Here is a 16,414-nt window from a genome sequence, read left to right as displayed (position 1 = left end):
TGTCCAGACCCGGACTGTGATTACATCGGAAACGGTTGGGGTGGTTTGAAACTTCACGTTCGCGCCACCCATGGCAAAATTATGTGGTCTGTGTCTGGTCCTCTGGATTTGCTGAATTTGCCTGACCTTCACAAAGTGAGCTTTATATTCGAAGCAAGAAGGTTTTTTGCGCATGAACATGCGTTATATCCACCGAAGTTGCTGCCCATTCATCTCCCGTCCATGCACCATCGCCCAGGGAAGACCGCACTGAAATATGCGAGCCAAATAGAGGGTGGCATACACTCCCTATGCGGATTTTGTCGAGAGCGTTTCTTTAGTGGCGATGAATTGTACCCTCACATGCGAGAGAAGCACGAGGAGTGTTTTCTCTGTAAGCGAAATGAAGTTAGAGATCAATAGTGCGTCAATCTCTGCGCGTCCTGCTTCTCCCTAGCTGACACGATCACGCTGCAGTTTCATCAACTACGAGAGTTTAGTGTGTCTCGTCGCTCGGGTCATTGACCTGACAAAACTAATTATTCGCCTTAGGAAAGGCACTTCAACAGCATTCACCATCCTTGCACACAAAAAGAGTGCCAAGCTCAAAATTTCGTCGTTTTCAACTCCCCATTGGACCTCAGAGCTCACATGGTAGAAGTCCACGGAGGAAGACATGAGTTCACGAGACAAAAAGGACGCTAGAAGGGTGCCCGCTGAATAAGTACCTCATGGGGGGCGGCACGGTAGAAGAGGTCGGGAACGAGAGCGTGAACAAGAACCACCATCTCAATCACACCGGCAGCAACTACAGACGGCCCCTCCACCGCAGACCGTCGCTCCAGTCACTCGACCGCCAGGAAGCGGGTTTAGAAGGCGGGAGGCCTTTGGAGGCGCGCTGACAACCGAAGGAAGTAGTACTCCCCAGGCAACCTCCAATAACAATGCTCCTTGTCACCACCACCGCATGCCGGGGGTACAGATCCTGCTGTTCCAGAGTGGGGTGTATCTTTCTACCGTGTGGAATGATTTCTAATAAAATTTCGCAGGAGACACGCCCTTTTCTTGACACGTCTGGAAGCTGTCGCTTCTAACCCTGCTACAGCAGTACCTGCCGTGAGGGCAGCGACTCGCGGCTATCAGCCCTCTGAGTCTATTGCACGAGATCTTATCTCGGCAATCTGGAATGTCCTGGACAGGAACCTGGACCACACAGCTGGCACTGTAAACGCCTTGGTTGACCTTTTGGACGAGGAAGAATAGAAGCAGGATCTGCTATCATCATGAAGAGGATTTACAATTGAGGTATGTAGACAGCCATGCTTCGAATAATGTTTCAACCTTTGAGTCTCTAGTCCACTTTAGCAACGTCGTCAATTCCCTGACCTCATACCTACCTCAATCGGCTCAAACGTGATACGCGGGTATCGCCTCAGGCCGCGTGCTTAATGCGAAACATTCCACTGCAACCCGATCCTCTGAACGTTCCTCACGACAGGTCTGGGACCATGTTGCCCAGGCTGCTGGTTCTTTCTCTGCGCCTGCTCCATCATTGAACCAAGTGCCCACAGCAACGGTTGCCAGCAAAGTTTCCCGCTCTAACAGGCGATCAGCACCTACCCCCGACTTCCGCCAAGGCCAAAAGAAACACTCCATGGTCCACCAGCTCCGCAAGCACCCACTGCCCTTCCTGGATCGTCCTCGTCCTTTCCATCCGCGTCTGAGTGGCGGCCCTACCTCTTCTGTCTCCGCGAAAGCCGCTGCACACGGGGGACCCACGTCAAGCTCCGCCTAAACTCTCAAAAGCGCTTGTTCCCCGAGCTACGAACTCAAGGCAGAAACCACAGATCAGCGGGAATGTATCCCTCAAGAAACATTTTGAGCAACTCCGCAACTCCGGCTGTGAGCGCATGTGCTGGTGCTGGTGCTGCACATCCTGCTAGATGGGAAACGCTGAGTGGTGCCAACCGTAGCGTATCTCTCAATGACTGCCTTCGAGTTCTCCCAGAAGAACAACACAACGTCATCCTCACCCCGTTTTTTCGCCTTTTCGGTATCTTCTGTTGCTGCTGAACCTGCCCCGCCTCTGAAATTGCTAACAGTGCTTGACCAATCGTTCGTGAGGAACCCAGAGATGCATGCTGCCTTATGCAATCACAAGAAGTTCGATATACTACGGGAGGAGTACTTGGTACGCCGGTCCGAGGTTAATTCATTTTCTGGCTCTATACTAAGCGAGACGTTACAGAAACTGAGTGCCTAGGCCGGGATTCCGAAGCAAAAGGTGTACTGGAATGAGGCGGACCGTTAAAAAGTCCTTGTAGTTCTCATTCCGTTCTACTGGGGGATTTCGTTACGTAGGTTAGTATCATTTTGCTATTAGATTTCGGTACGTTTGGTGGCACATCTCTTAGGTTGCTCTTAGGGCCACACCGTGCTAAAGAATGTCATGTCATTGTATGATTCAGTACCGCCAATCTGTCCAGCATCTACACACTTGCTTACAGTTCTATCGAGGTATGCTCATCGGTCTACTACGATTGACTTTCCGGCCCCTTACGCCAGTTGCCGCCACCTCCTAGAGGTTTCGATATGCGAAGCTCGGCCTCAGCTCTGGCTATAATTGATTCTACAAGCATTTCCTGCACGTCAAGTTCATCGTCGGGAGCGGCATCGAGTGGAAGCCATCGAAGGTTCTCCTCAGCCTGCAGCTGGCTGAGGTGGGCAAGAACAAGGTCAAACTCCTGCTCTGGCTTCACTGAACGGAAAACAATTTGAGGGACGACATATATTACCTGGAAACCAAATTGAGAATTCTGTGAAGCAGTACGTACCGGTCGAACAACATCCCATATGTCTTTGCCATAGGAATACTCTGTAAAGATGGAACAAGGGTGCTCCCTGATTTCGAGACCCTCTGGCCCAATCGCTTCGCGCAAGCGGGGAAGACTCGGATGTGTGGTTGTGTCTGTGTCGCAGCCAGCCAGGGGGGTGCTTGTAGGTGCAGAACTGGGTGGGGTTTCGGTGCTCAAAGAAGAGCTGTTTTGAGATCCAGTGGAGGACGTGCGAGCATGAGATTGGGGAGCTTGTGGTGGAGAGGCTTGCATGGTTGCTTCAACTCTGAAGGCTCTTGAACGCCAAGCTTGACGCTTTTATTGAGGAGCGAAGTCTTTGATCTCCCCTACCACTTACCACATTTCCATAAGTAGAGGTTTATTCTTAGTGTTGGTCGAAGTGGTTGACAGCCTGTACGAGGTTCCGGAGTTCCGCACCGCCATAAAGTGTGTCATTTTGACCTAAACTTGGAAGGTATGTTCTCGCAATGCAAGGTCCCAGTTTGACGTTGCGAGCCAGGAGATTGATCTTTACTGTTGGCATAAAGGGTTCGAGTGGCAGCAAAGTGGCAGCCACGGACTTTGAGAACGAGTCCGGGACGTGACCATGAAGTGTGGCATTATTTTGTCCTAAAAATGGAAGGTGAGATCTAGAATATGTATGTGAATACACGCAGAGCCTCTGCGTTCAAGTCGATGTTGGCTCTTCTGGGGGGTTGTGTTTAGAGCGCGTTGGAGAATTGAGCGTCGGATGGTACGGAAGGACTCAAAAATAACACGTACAAAGAAATGAAACAATTCTGTTTCCGAGTTTATTTATGCAACCTCCGAGTTTGAGGTTGGGAGTGCTATGGATTTCAATAACAAAACGATACCGCAGCGTCAAAAAAAGTAAACCGGCCCCGCCAGGTGGATGGTCAAACCAACAGCGCGCTCCTTGGTCTCGTCCACACCCACCACACATACCTCAGAACAACTACCCACCCATAGACCCACTCAACCCTACTGCCTTCTTTGAATCAAACATATCCCGCTGGATGACCCACCCCCAATCCTCATCCCGCCTCGCCCTCTATGGCGTACCCTCACCGGACATCCGACCCCTCCTCAGCGCCTTTTCCTCCGCCGTCAAAGCCAAAGAACTCTCCTCACCAGACCTAGAAGACTATTACACTCTTTCCAGACTCTCACAGGTCCAATCACATGATAGCGACAGAGAAATAGACATCATATACAGCACAACATTCTTCGCATAGGTTTCTCATCCCTCCTCCGCCCCACGTCTGGCCAACATCCCACAAAGTACGACGGAACACATCGTCCAACTCGCACAAGCCACCGATCGTTCGTTCTTACATGAATAATACCCAGCTGCACGGAAAATGCATCGAAAAGTGATCATGCACGTCGGCCCTACCAATTCCGGGAAAACGCACCACGCTTTACGCGCACTCGCAGCGAGCAAGAGGGGTGTCTACGCAGGCCCGTTAAGGCTTCTTGCTCACGAAGTCTGGGAACGGCTCAACCTAGGACAAATAATCCCTTTGGGGATGGACGAGCCTCCAATTTCAACCACCACCACAGCAACAGACGACGTCACCCCCTCCCCCTCAAAAGAAAAACAAACAACCTACGCACGAGTCTGCAACATGATAACAGGCGAAGAACAAAAAATAGTATCCGAAGACGCCCCCTCTTCTCCTGCACCGTCGAAATGCTAAACTTCAACACGCACTACCAAATCGCCGTCATCGACGAAATACAAATGATAGCGGACCCTCAACGTGGAAGCGGGTGGACGAGCGCAGTGCTTGGTATCATAGCTGAAGAACTCCATTTATGCGGCGAAGAAACAGCCGTTCCGGTCGTTCAAGCCTTGTTGAAAGATACAGGCGATGAAGTCGTTATTAGGCGGTATGAACGACTGACGCCTTGACTACCCAAATTCGTGAGGTATACATACGACGCGCAGGTCGATCAGGCGTGTGAGTGTGTTGATCTCTACGGGGGTGTTGCTCCTGGTGTTGGAGTTGAGAACGAGGGCATGACGGTACGAGAACGGCTGAAACACCTCAGTGCGCCTATTGGATGGAGGGATGAAGTGATGATTGGAGTTGGGGTGGATTATTGGGAGGGTGTTGGGGACCTTGGGTTTATGGAGTGTTTGGAGGGGGTTGAGGGTGCTGTGCGCGTTCAGGGTGCTCAGCCTCCTGTTCCCATTCCTATCGACGTGGAGGAGGAAGGGAACAACGACACCTACAACACCAACGACAACAACAAGAAGCCGAAGCAAAAGAAGAAGAAGAAAAAGACATCAAAAACGAAAGCAACAAACCCAACCCTCTAAACCCTCGAATCGTTCCATACAAAGGTTGCACGTTTGATCATCACGACCACCACCACATTACCTTACACTCCACGCTCGTCGTCAGTGCCCAACGCCAGCAACGTTACACATACGACTACGACAAGCAACTCAATTCCACATGGAAGGCTGGTCGAAACTCCAATCAAGCTTGGGCAGCATCAACTTTGCTCAAGCTGGCAACAAGTTCAGCAAGGGCTTCAACTCGAGCGTCCAGGCCACCCGCGAGCGCCTAGCACAAATTTGCCCCTGACGAGATTACGGAGCTCCCTCAGGGTACGGAAGTCTCTTATCCTCGAGTGAACTGCTGCGGTTCTGACTATCTGTCATAGAGTACAACATAGAGTACAAGGACCTCGAAGCCCGTGTCGACGTTCTGCGTGCAGCAGACCTCTCCTTACTCAAGTACGCATATGTTGTTATCCATCTACTCACGCACTTTTAACACCACATCGACAACGCAGGATAACAAAAGTCTACGAATACGAGACTTACGACTACCCCACCCAAATCCAAGAATCCCTCTCCGAAATCTCCTCTTCAATCGGGTACAACATCACCTCATTCGCAGCTACCAACCTCAAAGGCACCAACCTCCCCGTCCCAGCGCCGCCCACCGCCCCACCCGCAGCACCGCACAAAACGCTCCCGCACGCTGTAGTGCGTGCTGCGCATACAGCTGCCACCGCCGTGTCCACCACCGCCCCTTCGGCTGAGACGGACCGTTTGGGAAAGGCGCTGGGATTGTATGCGCAGGGATGGGAGAGGGTAGCGGGCGCACGGCTTGATCAGGACACGCATATCGCGGACAACTTTTTGTATCCGTGGCAGACGACGTTGAATACGAATATTGCGGTTGCTTTGAAGGCTAGGCAGGCGGTTAGGTTGAGCAGGCTTGAGTTGGACGCTGCGAAGCAGTCGTATGTTGTTTTTCCCCCTCCTTTTTTTGCATTTGCGCTGATCAAGGGCGTTTTTGTTGACAGGTTTAAGAACGCTAACCCTGTCAAGCAGGAGCAGGCGAGGCTTGAGGTTGAGAATGCTGAGGATGATCTCGTGCAGAAGACTGAGGTGGCGATTACGCTCATGAAGACGGTTTTAGAGAATGTTTGTCGGTTTTCTTTTCTGTATGGTTTGCTGTTGCTGACTTCTTTTGCTAGCCTGAGCCTATCAAGAACCTCAACGAGCTAATCAAGGCACAACTCTTATACTTCTCCGCCGCAGCCGAGGCTTTGTCCTCTATCCAAGGCGAGATCGAGGAACTCAGCGTAGCAGCTGAGGGCGAATACAGGTGAACATTGTGAAACCAGCTTCACTTGCACTCTGTATCTTTAATCAGACATGAGACTGACGTGATTGTACTAGGAAGTCCCGCGATCATTAAGTCTCACTCAATTAGGCCCGTGTTGAATGCTTGTAGAGAAGAAGTATACGATGGTATTGAATCAATCATGCTTAGCCTACCCCGTACGTATATATATTGGACATCGAACTCCCCCCCATTTTTTCGTTTACTTATCTGGTTTCGATTCGTATTCGCGTGCAATATACGGCTGCCTTTCTCGTAACGGATGATAGCGCTTGCTGTTGAGTAGACTTATGGTCGTACGAAGCGGTACTTCAGTCGTCCGGAAGCCACAAATCCAAATCTGCGCCTTGGACGGCTTCACAAACTTCTGGGTCCTTCAATCATGCCGCCCAGCAAACCGCCCGCCCAAGACATTGATGGAGTTGAACGATACGCCGAGGTCGCCCTCTCCGTTGCCCATCTGTGTGATAATGCAAGGTCACCGAAGGGATTCCAAAAGAAGATAGCACACCCTTTCTAGTAGGAGACTTTGTTGCTTGCATCCCTCCCACACCATTCTTCATAATGACGAGGGTTGCTGGGACCCGAAGCTAGCAGCGAAATCGAGATTGTTAAGATGCCGAAAGTTTGTTGCATGTTGGAAACTCGTTGTAATAGCCTTTGAAACCTAACCTATTTCGCCGAATGCCACGCAAGGCGTGGTAGGTCGTGACTTTAATGGGGAGGGGGCGTATGCATTGGCGTAGTACTTGGCGTCGTGACTAAGGAGCTCAGCCAGCTCCTAGCGCGAGATCTGGCGGTGGTATATATAGCCCACAGATGAACAACTTGAACAGAATCAGTACTTGTCATCGATATGCACCAAACCCACATTGTTTGGCGTGTTTTGACAGGAGGTTTTCAACTGATAACACTGCAGTAGTTTAAAGGTTAAGAGGAGTTTCCGACCGGTTTTTCGTGTTTTAGTAGGTTGGAAAGACAGACGGGCGTGGGATGGTGTTTAGGTGATGGGTGCTTGGATATATCCAATTAGCGCCGTTCCCTTTTCACTTCGTTCTCAAGCAAGCACGGAGTTGACGTTTGCATGTGCGCGCGCAGGCCTACGGAGTTTGGAAATGGACGCGATATCAGAAATTCTGAATGTCATTCCACATCTTCCGTTGCCACTTTGCCTGACTTTGCACCAGCAATCTTTTTTCCAACTGCGATCGGCCACTCAATCACCCCTGCGTTGGCTACCAAACCTCGAAGCTAGGCGTCCATGGTTTTGAAAGTTGAGAGGTCTACCCAGGCGGAGGGTAGCGCAAAGCGAGAGTGGCTGGCCATGGCTCGTGTCCCTGAGTTGTGGCCATAAAATGGTTCGGCGGCGTGGGTCGAGGAAAGCGAAGTAACTGCAGGGGAGGGCGGCAGAGGCTAGATTGTTATCATCCGCCATTGACATAGGGGAAGTTAAGTGGAAGGAGTTCGTTCGCGAGTCTCCACATTGCACTTGATGTTGGGGAAACATCGGATTGTTCCTCTGAAGGAGAGTTGCTTCAAGACGTAGAGGAACTGCGGTAGAAAGTGTTGGAACTTTGAGTCGACACCTGTGTATCTCATCCTACGAGAGCCAGCTGGCTCGTTGGCTACCGCTTTTATAAGAGCAGAATGAAGATAGACTTACTAAAAGATCAAGAATTGAGCAAACGCTAGCAGGGCCCAGTGACCTCACGTTGATAAATTTTGAACAACCACAACCCTCTCTTTGCCTGCGAGCACTCTTTCGAGCCATCAGCATTATCTCCGCCAACGAACATCAAGGACCTTGACGAAGCTCAACCTCCTAGCACGGCTCACCAATAAGATCTTAGCGCCATCAGAACCTTCAACCACGACAGGCGTAGTGTCACTCAGAGGCGCACAAAAGCCAGCTTCGCCAAAATGGGCCATCGTCGCGATGTAATCGGGCAAAAGAGTCCCTCTGGTTCGTTGCAAGGTGAACGAGGCGAGCTGCTACATCATCAGTTGGGTCGTGAAAGGTAGCAGAAAATGCGCACCTTTTCCGTGATTGTGGCTGGGAGAAGCTTGAAGTTCCTCGTGTATTGACAGAACCGGATTTCCATACAGTCGTCGATTCTTGGATCAGAGGGTGTGTAGAGAACACGTCGACATTCTTGCGCGTGTGCATCCTGAACTAAGTAAGCCAACTTCAAGAATCAGAACTGAGAAGGGCTGGAGGAGATGTGATCGAGGACGGTGGAGGGAGTCAACAATACAGCGATCAAGAGACAAAAACAACCGTCGGATTGCGCTCGTAGGGCATCGCAGGGGGGTAGCAGTATGAGTGGGAGAAGAGATGGGTTGGCATGGATTGTGGTGGGAAAGACTTTGCGGGTACGATCTGCTGAGCTTGAGAGATTGACATCCATTCGTGAGATGTCCACGGAACCTTGGAGATCGTCTTCTTCCTACTCCTGACAGCACCCAGACCAAGAAAAACCCTCAACATCGCCACGCCGCTTCGTTTACGTTCCTCACGATTTGTGGCGTCTGTCTTCAAACCCACGCCCTGCAGATACATGTTGAAATCTTCCTCATGCAAAGAGAGGGAAACACCGAAGACAGGTTGTCTTGAACACGTTCTACTGCAATGCAAGATCTGGTGGGGCCTAGATACATGACAGCGTATGAGGGACGAAGGAATGCGAGTAGAAGGAAGAGGGGAAGGTGGAGAAGAGGGAGAAGAGATGGCGTTGGGAAGAGGAGCAAGTCATGACAGAAGAAGAGGTTGAGCTGAAGAGGGTGAGCCGACGAATGGATGGTGCTGGGTAACTTTGGCAGGTGCTTCTTCTCTTCATGCGCTTGTCTTTGCAGAATGAATGGGTGAGTGGCAAAGGAGCAAGTTCGAATGACTTGAAGTACGTGGAGGGTCGTCATTGATCAGGAACGTAAGCGAGAAGCCATTGGGTACGAGAGGTGAGATAGGGCCGAGGTTGGGCCATGAAAGGGGCACTTTTTCAGCCATCGCCAGCCATCGCTGGGGGCTGGCTGAGGTTGTGGAGCGGATGACCGGGACGATGGTTGTGGAGGGTAGTCCTGGCCGTGTTCTGATTTAGACCGCGCAGCCAGATCTACCATGACCGTGACTGCTACCTAAAAGATTGTCAGCCGCGACTTCTGAGTCCAGGTCTACACTTCGCACCTTCATTTCCAAAAACTCTTGAGAGAGAGGTTCGCTGCTGTGCGCACTACGAACTCGTGCGGGCAATCCAACTAAACTGTAAACTTGAAGCACCACGCGTGACAATAGGTGCCATACATCGGAGCCAGCATGCAAAGTCGAGCCCACTTGGAGCCCACCTACCGAAAAGGGTGAACGTGTGGACCGCCATATCTGGGAGGAAATTGAAAGCCCAGGCACGTGCTTAATTAAGGAATGTAAAAATAAACCAAAACATGGTGCATGATTTGGGGGTCTGGCGGCGTCCAGGCGCTCTTCTTTCCTTCCTCCCCTCATCCTGAACCTCTCCACCTTCAGTATTATTTCAACATGAGCGAAGCGAGCGTTTTTGCGGGTGCCCACCACTTTGTTGCTAGCAACAACACGATCTATGCCGCGAACACTGTGCGTAGAAGGGTTGATTAGTGAACCAAACTGATAGAGTGCGTCTCGGGCAGATCCACATCGACCACAGCAATTATGGGAGTAGGACGACATCCGATGGGGTCGTTCCCCTCATGCCAAATCCAAGCATCCGATTCACAGGGCGGACAGATGTCATCGCCAAACTCAAGAGTCATTTTTTCAACACAACTGACTCTGCTCAGAAGAGAAAGCTCTTTCTTTTGCATGGGATGGGTGGTATTGGAAAGACCCAGATTTGCTTGAAGTTTGTTGAGGAAATGGCTGACTGGTGAGTACTACCAAAGAGGCATATCCAACTCTCATTTCTAAATTTCAATTGCCTTCAGTTTCTCTTCTGTTTTCTGGATTGATGCTTCCTCAGTTAGCACTATCACACAGGTGCTCAAGGGTGTCTGTAATCTTCCTGCAGCCCAGTCTAGTCGACTGGATGGCTCACCTGAATCTGCTCTTCACTGGATTGGCTTGCTGAAAGAGAACTATATATTAATCTTTGACAATGCTGATACTCTATCACCTGCTGAGCTGGAGGCTTATCTCCCACCTGGAAGGGGGGGAAACATCTTGATAACTAGTCGCAACTCCGGCATCAGGAATCTGACTTCACCTGAGAATTCTCTAGAAGTAACTGAGATGGAAGAGGATGATAACATTGAATTACTTTTAAAAGCCTGCTGCTTGGATCCATCTTCAATGGAGTTCCGATCTGAAGCTTCTAAGATTGTGAAGGAGCTCTTCTGCCTTCCTCTTGCTATTGATCAGGCTGGTGCTTACATTGCTTCTGGAGCCACCACTATTGGAAACTATCTTGGAAAATATTTTGAGCATAAAGAAACATTATTGTCCCATTCTGAATTTACTGGTGCTTCTAAGTATAACAGAACTGTCTATGAAACTTGGGAGCTATCATACAAAGAAATTCAACAAAGGGCTGAATCTGATGATTCTCGTAAGGCTGATGCAGCAACTAGTGCAATACTCCTTTTGGACTTATTTCCTTTCTTCCACCATGAGGGAATCACTGAGGAAATATTTTTTTATGCTGCTCTTCAAACATATGAAACAACCTCTAATGCTGAATTGCCACTTGCCAGTTCTATGCTGAATCGGAAACTGCTTCCTCTGAATAAGGCAGGCATGTGGGATAATTTTCTTTTTGGAGAAGGCATTCGAGTATTGCTGTCCTTCTCACTGATAAAAAAAGGGCCATCTGATGGTGTGTATGCAATGCATCCACTGGTCCATGCCTGGGGGAGAGACAGAATGACATTGGATGGAGGGAAACAATGTTGCTTGATGGCATATGTTACTTTGTCATGTTCACTAAGATGGGATGAATGCCAGCCTTATAGATTCCAGAGGGCCTTGGTAACACATGTGAGAGCAAATATGGAGCATTCCAGATCAGAAAGTAACCAGCAAAGTGTCAGCTACTTGGATGATGCTTATACCAAGTTTGGAGAGCTGCTGCGGGAACAAGGATATCTGAAGGAGGCAGAAACCTTGGAGATTAAAGTTCTTGACACAAGGAACAAGGTTCTTGGAGTGGAGGACCTACACACAATTGAAGCTATGGCAAGTCTAGCATCAACATATTCTTATCTGGGAAAATACACAGAGGCAGAGAAGCTGGAGATGCAAGTTCTGGATGCAAGAAACAGAATTCTTGGAGTGGAACATCCAGACACAATTACAGCCATGGCAAATCTAGCAGCAACATATCGAAACTTGGGAACATACACAGAGGCAGAGAAGCTGGAGATGCAAGTTCTGGATGCAAGTAACAGAATTCTTGGGGTGGAGCACCCAGACACAATTGGTGCCATGGCAAATCTAGCAGCAACATATCGAAACTTGGGAAAATACATAGAGGCAGAGAAGCTGGAGATGCAAGTTCTGGATGCAAGCAACAGAATTCTTGGAGTGGAACACCCAGACACAATTGATGCCATGGCAAATCTAGCAGCAACATATCGAAACTTGGGAAAATACAGAGAGGCAGAGAAGCTGGACATGCAAGTTCTGGATGCAAGCAACAGAATTCTTGGAGTGGAACACCCAGACACAATTGATGCCATGGCAAATCTAGCAGCAACATATCGAAACTTGGGAAAATACACAGAGGCAGAGAAGCTGGACATGCAAGTTCTGGATGCAAGCAACAGAATTCTTGGAGTGGAACACCCAGACACAATTGATGCCATGGCAAATCTAGCAGCAACATATCGAAACTTGGGAAAATACACAGAGGCAGAGAAGCTGGACATGCAAGTTCTGGATGCAAGAAACAGAATTCTTGGAGTGGAACACCCAGACACAATTGATGCCATGGCAAATCTAGCAGCAACATATCGAAACTTGGGAAAATACACAGAGGCAGAGAAGCTGGAGATGCAAGTTCTGGATGCAAGAAACAGAATTCTTGGAGTGGAACACCCAAACACAATTCACAGCCATGGCAAATCTAGCAGCAACATATCAAAACTTGGGAAAATACACAGAGGCAGAGAAGCTGGAGATGCAAGTTCTGGATGCAAGAAACAGAATTCTTGGAGTGGAACACCCAGACACAATTGATGCCATGGCAAATCTAGCAGCAACATATCAAAATTTGGGAAAATACACAGAGGCAGAGAAGCTGGAGATGCAAGTTCTGGATGCAACAAACAGAATTCTTGGAGTGGAACACCCAAACACAATCACAGCCATTGCAAATCTAGCAGCAACATATCGAAAGTTGGGAAAATACACAGAGGCAGAGAAGCTGGAGATGCAAGTTCTGGATGCAAGAAACAGAATTCTTGGAGTGGAACACCCAAACACAATCACAGCCATGGCAAATCTAGCAGCAACATATCGAAACTTGGGAAAATACACAGAGGCAGAGAAGCTGGAGATGCAAGTTCTGGATGCAAGTAACAGAATTCTTGGGGTGGAGCACCCAGACACAATTCGTGCCATGGCAAATCTAGCAATAACATATTATTGTCTGGTAAAATACACAGAGGCAGAGAAGCTGGAGATGCAAGTTCTGGATGCAAGAAACAGAATTCTTGGAGTGGAACACCCAAACACAATCACAGCCATGGCAAATCTAGCAGCAACATATCGAAACTTGGGAAAATACACAGAGGCAGAGAAGCTGGAGATGCAAGTTCTGGATGCAAGAAACAGAATTCTTGGAGTGGAACACCCAAACACAATCACAGCCATGGCAAATCTAGCAGCAACATATCAAAACTTGGGAAAATACACAGAGGCAGAGAAGCTGGAGATGCAAGTTCTGGATGCAAGAAACAGAATTCTTGGAGTGGAACACCCAAACACAATCACAGCCATGGCAAATCTAGCAGCAACATATCGAAACTTGGGAAAATACACAGAGGCAGAGAAGCTGGAGATGCAAGTTCTGGATGCAACAAACAGAATTCTTGGAGTGGAACACCCAAACACAATCACAGCCATGGCAAATCTAGCAGCAACATATCGAAACTTGGGAAAATACACAGAGGCAGAGAAGCTGGAGATGCAAGTTCTGGATGCAAGAAACAGAATTCTTGGAGTGGAACACCCAGACACAATTGGAGCTATGGAAAATCTAGCAATAACATATCAATACTTGGGAAAATACACAGAGGCAGAGAAGCTGGAGATGCAAGTTCTGGATGGAAGAAACAAAATTCTTGGAGTGGAGCACCCAGACACAATCAGAACCATGGCAAATCTAGCAGGAACATATTATGGTCTGGGAAAATACACAGAGGCAGAGACACTGCAGAGCCAAGTTTACAAATTAATGAACAGAGCTCCTCAAGTGGAATCTCATCTGATTACCACTATGGCCAATGTCCAAGAAACCCAAGAGATTCAAGTTCTTGATGCAGGAAGTACAGTCCCTGGTGAAGAGAACTTGCCTTCAACACCAGTTGTTTTGAATCATCCAGTTCAAGCTGTTTATCCAGATGCAACAATGATTCCTCAGAGAAAAGGTATCTTTTTTGGTTGTATTTGTTTGGACCCCCCCTGATGTTTTTATCCTTAGTCCATCATCTTACCAAACTTACAAAGAGAGTTTCAAAATTTATATTCAAAATAGCACACTTGTTCTACAAAAAGAAAGATCTTGATGGTGACTTTGCAGGAAACAGCATTTAGTTAACCTGTTACACTGATACCATTGCTTCCCAATTATTTCTCTCTTAACAATGTAATCATGTCTTGATATGCTGTTGAATGATTTTCTTTTGCCTGATTCATAAACATTTTATTCTTTGCTCTTTTGTACTTTATCTCTTCACTTGAATTGAATACTCCTTGATCTCCTTGATTCCCCCTACAATGCTTTCACTAATTTCCACCAGTCCAAGTTTGGTCCAAGTGAATTTAGCATTGCATTGTTGGGATAGAGAAAGCAGAGTCCAACATCATCCTTAATTTGCAACCCATTAACAGGGTAGTTTTTGTTGGCAAGAATTACCTCACTGACAGATGGGAGCAGGTACATTGAGGTTCCTGAAGAAGGTGGCAGTAATGATGTTAATTTTGTAGTATGCTCACCAAGTTATTTCTCATCCAATCTAATGCCAACTTCCTGGATTGAATAAGCTCAGCCATTGTTGTCTGGTGAAAGTTAGCTGAGTACTGCCAGTTATCTTCACAATGAAGCTTAATAAGTCTGAGACTCAGTGGAAGTTCATGACAAGGTAAGCTTGGGGTTGTTGAATGTGGATGTTGCACATGTCTGTCCTTCCACCATGCTTGTTCACTCATTCAACATTGTGCATGAAGTAATTCTTAGGCAACTCTTGCCATTTGAAAATTTTGCCAGGCCAAGGAAAATTTTCTATTGCTTCATAAAAGTTTCAGGGATGAGAACAATTGAACCTGTCATGAACCATCCTCATGACCCTTCTGCTCAGACTCCAATGCCGAATCAACTCAGACCCTGTATTCCAGCAAACCAATGCCAAACACACATATCCAACTCTGAGCATAACAACTCCAAATAGAACAAAGTGCTTATTGTTCTTTGCTTTCCCAAGTAGTGTTTGGAAGTCCGGTCTTGTGACTGGAAAAAGACCGTAACCAGACCGGACCAAGACCGCAAAAGACCGGACCTGCGGTTATGGTCTTTTATTTTTGAAATGTAAAGACTGCAAAAAAAACCGGTTAACGTGAACCGGTCTTCACCGGTTTGGACCGGTCTTTTGTAGCCCCTTAAATACCCTTTAAAACGCACCCAAGAACGTACGATTTGGTAAAAAAACGAGAGAGATATGAATTAAAATGTAAATTACTTTTGGGAATAATAGATGTACCAGACTTATTTTATAGAAGCACCAATTCCTAACGGAATTTAACGTTCTTGGGCTCGTTTTGAAGCTATTAGAGATGTTAATAAATTTACCAATTCATAATTTTAAAATATTGGCCTAAAGACCGGTCATAAACCGGTTAAAACTGATGCAGACTGAAACCAGTCTATAGACCGCAAAAAACTGCGGTCTGCAGTCTGGTCTGGTCTTTTGACTTCTGGGGAAAAGGCAGACCAGTTACGGTTACGGTTAACGCCTCTGGGCATCAAAAAACCGGACCGAACCAGACTTTCAAACACTATTCCCAAGTCTCCTGTACTCCACCTTGGCAACCCTTTTTACAATAAGCCTCAACTCCAACTCCACATTTCCTCCCTTGTCATCTCTGTCTCCATGATACTTTCCTCATGGCCCTTGTTCTATCTATTGCTACCTTGTACTGAAGTTACCGACCTCTTCTCCTTTTTCACAGACCTTACTCCCTCCAACTTGTATAACTCCTAGCATGTACCAAGTACCCTTATCTTTGATATTAAGGTTAACTTCTGTCTTGTTCCTTTGTCCTCCATCTCAGCCTCTCATCTGCATTATCTCTACTAACCTGGTGTACTTTACACTCCTCCACATAGTCCAGTTGGACTCTGGCAGACTCCAGCTGGATTTCTGGAGTCCAAATGGAGTCCAACTATCATACAACCAAATGTCTATATTTCTGGATCATCCAAGTGGAGTCTATCTGGAGTCTGTATACTCTGTCTGGACTCCACCAGACTTAGACCTTAAGCTGATAATTAAGAGACTTAGATTTCATGAGACAAAGAAAATTGAAGTATATTAGCAACTACATAAGTTGATTTTACTACATTCTATGTTACAGAGAGGGGGGAAGGAGTGGGGGGGGTGATCAGGAATGGAGGGGGGAGGGAAAGGGAGAAAGGGAAATAGAAATGGAGGGAGGGGGTAGAGAGGAATGGAGGGGGAGGNAAAGGAAGT

At 47.8% G+C, this 16,414-nt stretch overlaps 8 protein-coding genes across 8 annotated transcripts; 5 read left to right on the top strand and 3 right to left on the bottom strand.

The window, feature by feature from the left end:
• Positions 1-81: 81 nt before the first annotated feature.
• LACBIDRAFT_315524 (uncharacterized protein) lies at positions 82-684 on the top strand (the record flags this gene model as incomplete). The annotated part of the gene is made up of 3 exons (XM_001878379.1): positions 82-401; positions 457-478; positions 532-684. 3 exons carry the CDS (start codon positions 82-84, stop codon positions 682-684), a joined length of 495 nt encoding a protein of 164 aa, XP_001878414.1.
• Positions 685-923: 239 nt separating this feature from the next.
• Positions 924-1,242, top strand: LACBIDRAFT_315523 (uncharacterized protein; the record flags this gene model as incomplete). The annotated part of the gene is made up of 2 exons (XM_001878378.1): positions 924-982; positions 1,029-1,242. The coding sequence occupies 2 exons, from the start codon at positions 924-926 to the stop codon at positions 1,240-1,242; spliced, it is 273 nt and encodes a 90-aa protein (XP_001878413.1).
• Positions 1,243-2,400: 1,158 nt separating this feature from the next.
• On the bottom strand, positions 2,401-3,086 carry LACBIDRAFT_293269 (uncharacterized protein; the record flags this gene model as incomplete). The annotated part of the gene is made up of 4 exons (XM_001878033.1): positions 2,401-2,416; positions 2,485-2,488; positions 2,540-2,774; positions 2,814-3,086. 4 exons carry the CDS (start codon positions 3,084-3,086, stop codon positions 2,401-2,403), a joined length of 528 nt encoding a protein of 175 aa, XP_001878068.1.
• Positions 3,087-4,195: 1,109 nt separating this feature from the next.
• Positions 4,196-4,534, top strand: LACBIDRAFT_315521 (uncharacterized protein; the record flags this gene model as incomplete). Its single annotated transcript, XM_001878377.1, has 1 exon — positions 4,196-4,534. The coding sequence occupies one exon, from the start codon at positions 4,196-4,198 to the stop codon at positions 4,532-4,534; it is 339 nt and encodes a 112-aa protein (XP_001878412.1).
• A 44-nt stretch (positions 4,535-4,578) lies between these two features.
• On the top strand, positions 4,579-4,749 carry LACBIDRAFT_315520 (uncharacterized protein; the record flags this gene model as incomplete). The annotated part of the gene is made up of 1 exon (XM_001878376.1): positions 4,579-4,749. The coding sequence occupies one exon, from the start codon at positions 4,579-4,581 to the stop codon at positions 4,747-4,749; it is 171 nt and encodes a 56-aa protein (XP_001878411.1).
• A 680-nt stretch (positions 4,750-5,429) lies between these two features.
• Positions 5,430-6,470, top strand: LACBIDRAFT_247303 (uncharacterized protein; the record flags this gene model as incomplete). Its single annotated transcript, XM_001878375.1, has 5 exons — positions 5,430-5,454; positions 5,523-5,583; positions 5,643-6,098; positions 6,162-6,282; positions 6,336-6,470. Coding segments are annotated over 5 exons (798 nt in total), but the record flags the coding sequence as incomplete, so codon positions are not given.
• Positions 6,471-7,198: 728 nt separating this feature from the next.
• On the bottom strand, positions 7,199-7,439 carry LACBIDRAFT_315517 (uncharacterized protein; the record flags this gene model as incomplete). Its single annotated transcript, XM_001878032.1, has 1 exon — positions 7,199-7,439. Exon 1 carries the CDS (start codon positions 7,355-7,357, stop codon positions 7,199-7,201), a length of 159 nt encoding a protein of 52 aa, XP_001878067.1. The 5' UTR covers positions 7,358-7,439.
• Positions 7,440-7,700: 261 nt separating this feature from the next.
• LACBIDRAFT_315516 (uncharacterized protein) lies at positions 7,701-8,361 on the bottom strand (the record flags this gene model as incomplete). The annotated part of the gene is made up of 3 exons (XM_001878031.1): positions 8,148-8,361; positions 8,074-8,084; positions 7,701-8,046 (listed from the first exon to the last, which is right to left on the bottom strand). The coding sequence occupies exon 3, from the start codon at positions 7,989-7,991 to the stop codon at positions 7,701-7,703; it is 291 nt and encodes a 96-aa protein (XP_001878066.1). The 5' UTR covers positions 7,992-8,046; positions 8,074-8,084; positions 8,148-8,361.
• Between the last annotated feature and the right edge of the window lie 8,053 nt (positions 8,362-16,414).

The sequence above is a fragment of the Laccaria bicolor genome, genomic scaffold (assembly GCF_000143565.1).
Source record: "Laccaria bicolor S238N-H82 LACBIscaffold_6 genomic scaffold, whole genome shotgun sequence".
NCBI lineage: Eukaryota > Fungi > Basidiomycota > Agaricomycetes > Agaricales > Hydnangiaceae > Laccaria > Laccaria bicolor.
This window is presented reverse-complemented; position numbering and strand designations above follow the sequence as displayed.